The sequence below is a fragment of the Petaurus breviceps genome, unplaced genomic scaffold (genome assembly GCF_028583685.1).
Source record: "Petaurus breviceps papuanus isolate PSGF00001 unplaced genomic scaffold, PetGlider_PUasm1.0 90903, whole genome shotgun sequence".
NCBI lineage: Eukaryota > Metazoa > Chordata > Mammalia > Diprotodontia > Petauridae > Petaurus > Petaurus breviceps.
The window spans coordinates 3,991,972-4,000,422 of record NW_027187376.1 but is presented as its reverse complement, the minus strand read 5'-3'; the positions used below and the strand labels follow the sequence as shown (position 1 = coordinate 4,000,422).

General features: G+C 37.7%; 1 protein-coding gene across 12 annotated transcripts in view; it reads right to left on the bottom strand.

Annotated features, from left to right (window-relative positions):
* Positions 1-8,451, bottom strand: part of FN1 (fibronectin 1) — an 85,222-nt gene that overhangs the window by 51,105 nt on the left and 25,666 nt on the right. For all 12 annotated transcript variants that reach the window (XM_069075190.1, XM_069075191.1, XM_069075196.1 and 9 more), the window contains exons 13-15: positions 5,894-6,015; positions 2,037-2,217; positions 1,553-1,729 (exon numbers count right to left, since the gene is read on the bottom strand). In XM_069075190.1, the coding sequence (XP_068931291.1) occupies positions 1,553-1,729; positions 2,037-2,217; positions 5,894-6,015 (480 nt within the window). The remainder of the gene's footprint in view (positions 1-1,552; positions 1,730-2,036; positions 2,218-5,893; positions 6,016-8,451) is intronic.

Genomic DNA, 8,451 nt, shown 5'->3' with positions numbered 1-8,451 from the left:
GTGTGTGTGTGTGTGTGTGTGTGTGTGTGTGTGTGTGTGTGTGTGTGTGTGTGTACAATAGACTTCTTTGGCTATCTGGTGAAGCTTTCTCTAGGAATAACGTTTTTGAATGCATAAAATAAAATACATAGCTTCACAAAGGGAACTTTTAGAAGGAAACTCTAAAGTTACTAAAAAAACCAAAAAACAACCAAGTTCATGGACCCCAGGTTCAGAATCATTGCTGTAGAATGTTTTGCCATTTCATTTCATCCCACAAACATCCCATGTTCCCTAGATGTCCTCTTCCAAGTCATGACTAACCCCCCAGTTGGGTTTTTTAGCTCAGTGGCTGTAATGTCAATGGGATTTAAGATCTTCTGCCACCCATTAATAGGCTTCACATGGAGCCCATTAAGGGAAGCTTGCTTAGGGGAGGCTTGCTTGTAGGAAGGCTTTCATACCTTTTGCTCATTTCTAATTAGGCACTGAGAGTGTTGTGATGCTTTCTGGCTCTGAGAAATGTATATATACTCTAAGTTGGTATTTTCTTTAGGGGGTTCGTTTATGAGAAGGCTCTTGTGATTCCCTGGTCGAAATTCTGAGTAGCCATATGTCCGGAGCTCCCCGACTGCTCAGATGTAAAGGCTCTCTCGGTCCAGAGATATATGTAAAGTATATAGATGATTAAGGCAGTCAGAGTCCTGTCTGTTGGTCTTTATTACTCTACTTGTATTTTCTCTGAAGTTCAGGGTGCTGACTTTTCCTCTGAACTAGTGAATGTAATTAAAAAGATTGTTTACCCCTTAAGTAGCCATCTTTCCTAGTAAAGCAGATCTAAGAACCTGTGCTAGCAGCCATCCTGGGTATGCCAGCATGTTTGCCGCTACAGTGGTTTAGATACTAGTTTTTAAACTAGTTCATGGAACCAGGAGAATTCTCCAGATGTTGTGTGTGCACTACTTCAATGAATTCTATTGAAAGAATAAATCAGTCAGTGAACTAGGGAGGCCCAAAGATGAAGCTTTCCAGGAATTTAGTGGGAAAGTGTTGTGTATGTATGTGTGTGCATCTGTCTCTCTCTGTATGATTGTGATTGTCACGTTTGTGAAGGACAGCTAAGTCTCTGTGGGGATATCTACAATGCTATGATCCTGTTTTATCAGTTCAGAGACATACAAGAGTAAGCATTGTCTAATGGCATTAAATGGATTCATCAATGAAATATTGAACTCAGGAAATCATGAGGCAAAATGGCACTTGGGATAAAGAAGGAGATATTGAAATAGTTCACAGATCAAAAAACTTTCAAAGCCATGGTTTAGAAGAACAGGGTACACCATGGCTCAACATGTGGGAACACGTCCCCTAAAATTACAGAAAAGGAGGACTAGGAAAATAGATGCATATATCAGCATTAACTCAGCGTCACTATGAGAAGAAGCCAATGCCTTCATCTGTGTACACAATGTTATCAGCAATTTCAAAGTCACACCTGTGTCCTCTTCACCTGATGTCCCCTTTCCTAGGCACCAAATCCCCAAATTATAGGATGAGTCAAAATCAAACTTACCAAGGTATTGTGGCTCATCACCCTCCTCACTCAGCTCATACTCCACCCGGAATCCAGAGACAGTATCAGAGGCTGAGACCCATGAGACCACAAAGCTGCTGGCTGTAATTTCCGTAACAGATTCCGAAGTTGCAACAACAGGAGAAAATGGTGTTGTCTCTCCTGTGACTGTGTTGCCTAGATAGCACAGAGAGGAAATAGGCTATACATAAAAGAGTACCTATCCTTGGTTCCTCCAGAATTTTTCCTCCTTCTCCATCCCCAGGGAAAATAATGCTAAAGAATAATGAGAAGACAGGAGGGAAAAAAAGAAGGAAGAAAAGAAGGAAGGAAAGAAAGAAGGGAAGAAAGAAAGAAGGGAAGAAAGAAAGAAGGGAAGAAGGAAGAAAGGGAAGAAGGAAGGAAAGAAGGAATTTGGGCAGGAAAGGGAAGAGCCCATTTCCCAGTGTTTTTGGCAGAAATCACACAGGTTGGAGTAACTTACTGGACACAGCAGGGCTAGTGCTGGTGGTAGTGAAGTCAAAGCGAGTCACTTCCTTGTGTCCATACTGCTGTACACTGATAAGCTGTCCCTCATAAATCACACCAGGCCGCAGACCTTTGATTGTGTAAGAATTTAAGTGACCAGGAATTGTAGCCTCTTTCCAACGACCCGGAGAATTTTTCTTTAAGACAAAAACATTTTGCAAATATAGGTAGTGTTTAGGATCTCTTGTTTCCCTCAAAATTCTTCTAAGGTGACACCTTCCACATTGTCTTTCCTGATCTTTCCCAGTTGCTAGTGCCCTTCCTCCTAAAAACGTACTTATATTTAACCTAAGCATTCATGGACATGGTGTTGCTCCTGAAGGAATGTAAGTTTCTTGAGGGCAAAAATAATTTCATTTTCTGTGGTTATCTTTATCCCATGTTTCCTTGCTTCAGCCTCCCCCTTCAACAAAGCACTGCAGCTAGCACCTTGTGGTCCTGGGTTTCTGATTGGTGCGAGTTCAAGGTCAGACCCAGACTTCCCTTGCTTCTTTCCAGCAATCATCATCCAATGCTGCCAGTGTATGCCTTTCATATGTTTGTCTCAGTTTAGGACACTTACTTTTTGTATCTCTAGTGCCTCACACACAGCAAGCATTTAATAAATATGTGTCCTTCCTTCCCTTCCTCACTTCATCATTCCCTTTTTTCCTTCTTTCCTCCCATGAATTCTATTCTTGTTTTTGTATCTTGAGTACCTAGCATAGTGCCCAGTACATGTTAAGAGCTTGATAAATGATTGTTGATTAACCAAGTGAATACATGCAAATATACAGGGATGTCGTCATGAAATATTCTCTTTAATGAAAAGCCTCAGACCCATCCATTTTTACAAAGATTATTACCAAAATGATTCTTTAGGACAGGAAGAAGGGGCGGGCAACTGCAATAAGGGTACTTTCATTTTTGTTAGACTATTTATTTTAATTTAGAAACTTAATATGAGTAATCTGTTTTGACTTGACTCATTTTATCCCATGCTTGATATCAACACCTCTAAAACAGAAATCTTTTATTTTGAGATTAAAGTGACTAAAATATTCCAATTTATTTTCTTTTAAGTTGTCAAGACCCAACAGAGCTCTTTTGCTTTGAAGGGAGAAGAGCTGGGGAAATAGAGGGTCTACCTAGCTTAGAAGAGTAGTTGTCTTTATGGGACCTGCTTCTGGGGTCATCATAAACCAGGTTCATTTGAACTAGTTCAAAGGGAATGAATAATCCCAACAAAAAGTGGTAAGCCGACTTTGGACATGTCTATAGAAGAAAGTAAGCAATTCTTGTTTATTCAATCCTTTGCTGCTGTTTACACATCCATATCCTGCCCAGCTTCATTCATGTGGTATTGACCACACAAATCAGAGCTGGGAGATAGATGTGGTGTGTGGAACCAATCTTACTTAAAACAGGAGGACATTTGAATATGTGCAACTAGACCAGCCTTGGCAGGCCAAAAACTTGTTTGAAATGCCTAATATCTGAAGAACTCTGACCAAATCAGTCAGTTATATAAATACCTCAAATATTCAAATGTCCAAATTTGTTGAATAAATGGAAATAATCACAGCCTTCTTTAATCTTAAAGTGTAGCTCACATTTTAGAAAGCAAAGCAAAACAAAACAAAAAAAACCATAGCTTAAACCAGGCATTTCTGTGGCATAACTTCCATCACCTTAAATTCAAATACCTCTCTCATAAATGTGTCTTTGCTGGTGAGTATAAGGAGAAAAACCTGAAAAATGAGCTATCGGTTGGTTCAAGTGGAGAAATGTTCACCTTTTCTTTGTCATTCAAGACCTGTTTCAAAGTTATTCAAACTGCAGCTCTTTGAAAAGCCTTCAAATGTAAAATAAAATGCCCTAGAAATTGCTAACTTTTATTCCTATTTAATTCAACCTGATTTTAATCTCTGAGAAACTGTCACAATCAAAAGTCTAAATGTAGAATAAATAGACTAAAACATACAGAAATGGCACCACAAAGAAATGAAACAAAAACACTGGTTAAAGTAAGCTTTAAAAACTTAGCAATTTCTGAAAAAAAAAAAGCCACCACAACAAATTGTTCCAGAGTATAGTGTGGTAGAATTGTTCCTGGACTATAGTACCTGCTCTTTCATTACTTAAGTCATATGATGCCAAATTTCAGTTTCCTCATGAATATAATCAACAGGTTGGGTCCAGGTAATTGCTCAGATTTCTTCTGGCTCTAACATTCTATGATCTCCAAAGTCCTTCCAAGTTCCAAATTCCAAGAAGCTATTGACACTGAGATGTTTGATAAGTGAAGAAAAGGTATGTCTCAAACAAACCCTTCTATTTCCTAAAATTTTACTTTATAATTTTATTTCCCTGAAAGGGTTAAATATAATGTGAGGAGAAGGCAAATGTTATCATTTAAATATTTGAGGATGTTGGAATTGAAAACAAAGACAATATCTTTGGCTTTTATGACTGCCTACCTACTGACTTAGAGCTATGGTTTTGAAATGGAAACACAACCCTTGGAAGATACAGTAATCAGGGCACTACTAAGAGAGATATGGAGCCCAGAGTTGATGTCTTCTTTTTAGTAGTCTTTATTCTCCCACTTTGTCTACCTATTCTTTATAAAACCAGCTGTTACCTTTTTCTCCACCATCAGAACAAGTCATAATTGTTTCCCTTCTCCACTCCATACATCTTCATATTGAGATAGTCAAAAGTTCAGATCAGAGTCTCGAACTTTTAAATGTGACCTTTCTTGATCTCCTTCTATCTCAACCCCAACTCCATCACTCTGCTAGTACCTTCCCTAGAGTATCTCCCATTTACAATATCTATTTTTGGGAATGTACATTTTTTTTTTCTGCTTGTAAGTTCCCCCATTAAAATGTGAGCTCCTTGAATGAGGGACCATACATCTTTCTTTACACCTTCAGTGCTTAGCACAGTAGTTGGCATATGGTAAGTACTTAAATTCTGAACATCTGATTACCTAAATAAAAGATTATGTTCTCCTTTTATCAAAGCATGGAGATTCTGACATGCCCTCTTTTTATATTTACGGATACATGAGATTTCAGGATGTAAAAAGGATAGTTGAAAGTCCAGTGGACATTAGGACAGTTAGGTTCACTTCTGCCACAAGCAAGATGTATAAACTTGGGCAAGTCAGTTAATATCAACGCGCCTGTTTCATTTTTTTTTTTTAATAAAATGAAGGGTTTGGCTTAATGACTTAGAAGCTTGATAACTTTAAATTCTATGAATCTATGAAAAGTCTTACCCTTCTGTTTATACTAAAGAATAGTTGGTTTTCTCTGTCTCTTAGCATCAATACTACCAAGTTCATTCAAAAAATCTTACCCCATTTCATGAAATTCCATAAATAGATAAAAAGTTGGGGTGGCTAGGTGGTGCAGTGAATAGAGCACCAGCCCTGGAGTCAGGAGGACCTGAGTTCAAATGCAGCCTCAGACACTTAAGACAAAAATTAGCCTGTGACCTTGGGCAAGTCATTTAACTCCAGTTGCCCTCCAAAAAGCAAAGAAAAAAAAAAGAGAGAGAGAGACTGCTACCAGTCTAGCATTCTCAATTTTCATGTTAGTCTGATTGTCTGTCCATTGATAGGTTGATCACTAAGCAATCAAGTGATTCATGAATGGTCAACCAAAGTTGGTTTGCTCAATAATTAAGTAACTAAAAACACATTACAATGAATATAGTGAATATTCCACGGTCAATCTACCAAACACTTTGATGATAGTGCAAACTTTTAAATAAGTCATTGGTGCCAGGTAAATAAGGTCCCAAGTTCCTGGGTATGATACTTACAGGCTTCCATCTGAGAATGTACTTGGAAATGTGAGATGGCTCTGGTGCATTCCACTGGATAGGATGAGAGTTGGGCTGACTGGGACTTTCAGTGATGATTACTTGGACTGGGCCAGTGCTTCCTGAAAAGTGAAGATCTGGCATTTTAATATCCTCAGAATTCAGAATTCATGCCCTCAAACTTAATAGTCAATTAGGTATTACATGAATTCTCCACTAACGTTCAACTTTGATACTTCATCAAGACAGAGGTGGTTCTGGGCTTTTAAAGATTATAACAGTAGAGTGTAAGCTCTGGAAACCAGATAAGACTTCAAGTATGGGCTAAATAATGGATAGTGAGCATCATTTCACCTGAGTACCAGCCTACCTGAATTTGGAGAGGTTCATTACCAGGAGATTGGCCACCAGGCAGTTTTTAAAAGTATAGTAACTCATGAAATTGTCTGGTCATATATGGAAGGAGCTGCGCTTTGTCTCAATGAAGGGAGTTTCACATTAATGAAATCACAAATGTCTTAAAGTATATCCCAGTTAAGGACTAGACAGCAAGCTTTTATGAAGTGAATTATGGTCTCTACGTAAGTGATGTGAGTGTGTGTGTGTGTGTGTGTGTGTGTGTGTGTGTGTGTGTTTGAATTTTCAGGGTTTTCTATTTTACAGTAGTTCAGTAAATACTTCTTAAAATACTTGAAATCAAGGCAGTCTTACTTTAGCCAGCAAAGGATTACTCTTAGCATAAGAAATATAGTAACAGTAATAGTTTAAACTTGCTCATTATTATTCCCTATAACATTATTACTATATTTTATTCTATAGACATGTAGTTGTTTTGCCCAATATACCATGCAAAAAGTTTGTGAGAAAAATGGTGAAACATTAAGACATTCTAGCACAAACTATGCCAAAAATGTATAAATTACACATAAACATATTTCTGAATGTGGTAGAATCTCAGACAAGAAGAATAGGCCAAAAATTAAGGATCCAGCCTTACTTCTAAACCTTCTAAGCAGTCTACACTTCATGTTGGAAGAAGGCCAAATCTCATTTTTCTTCCTAGAAAACACATCCTCAAATTGCACCAGTTCATTGTTCAAATAATGAAAATACCAGAGACTTCTCCCTCACTCCCCCAATCCAGAAAGCAATTAGTAACTCTCCAATTCAAACTGTAAATTATATAGCAAATGAAATAGCTTCTAAGTCTTCTTAGATATGGCTGATAAAATAAATGAGAAAAACACTAAGGATCTCATTTGAAGAAATCTGAAATTAAAGGAGGGTAAGTCAACTTTTTAGAGTGATCCCTAAATGGAGAAAGGGACCATCTGGAACATATATATTTACAGATCAAAATACTGCATACCATCTTTTTTCATGTTCCAGCTTTAGTGAACCTAAAACTCATTAAGACAAAACTGAAAAATCCTAATCTCTTATCCTTTTTCTAGAATGTAGGTTTTTTTCCCTTTAGTCAAATACAGAAAAAGTATGGCTGTTCAATGAAGAATTCCACTGGCTTAATGACAGGTCTAAGTTTTCTGAAAACACCAAAAAGAGAGTCTTCATTTTCAAACTTAATTGTTATTTTAGTTGTTATGGTCTTTTTATGCCCAAAGTTTCCTTTAATTCTGTATCACAATAAACATACAACTTACATACCTGTATGAACTCAGAAATCCACAAAAACAAATCCACCCCCAGTTTGGGAAGAATTCTGAGCTGGTTGAAGACCAAAAGCTACAATCCTTTCATAATATTCATATACTTCCTAACCATTCAGTTACCAAAAGTGGGGGAGCAAAATCCTTGGTTTCCCAGTGTAAGAGGTACATAGTACCATAACATAGCAAGATGCTTAGAAGAGATCAGTGGAGCCAAGGAGAGGCTCTAAGGGACACTAAGCAAAGAATCCTAAGCAGGAATTCAGTGTTGCTTCCTTGTCGAAGAAGCAAAAATGGCCCATTACTTAAGGAAGGAAGTCAAAACTTTATGCATGCTTGTTGAATGAAGGAATGTATCTAAAAATGCCAGGAAGAATAGACTCTTCATTTAGGATTGTAAAGGTGTGAGCCTTTAAGAGGTTTAGGAATGTTTTTACATTACATTAGTTTCATTGATATCTGGGAATCAAACACAGCATGCCAACACATGACTTGTGTTTGGCACTCACGTTGTTTAAATGCTAAGAATCTGAGCTACTTTAGTGGATTTTGGGTCCTCTTCTTGCCTCTGAAATTCAGTACAACTGATTTTCTCTTCCAGCTATGAATCAAATGGCTGGCATGCCTGCCATGTGTATTTGCTTTGGGATTTAAAAAGAGAAAATAAAAGTATCCAGAATGTTTCCCTTCAGTGATTTCCCCTTCTGCTTCCTTGCTTGCAGTCAAGCTTGACCAAGCTACTCTGGCCAAATTCAGGCTTTGGTGAGGAAGGAAAGGACAGCAAGTGAGAGAAAGAGGATCAAGAGTTAGGTTTAGAGTCTAAACTTTATAAGACTCCTGGCTTCTAGTTTTTCTCCTTTTCAATATTTCCCTGGAATAATTTTCTTAGAA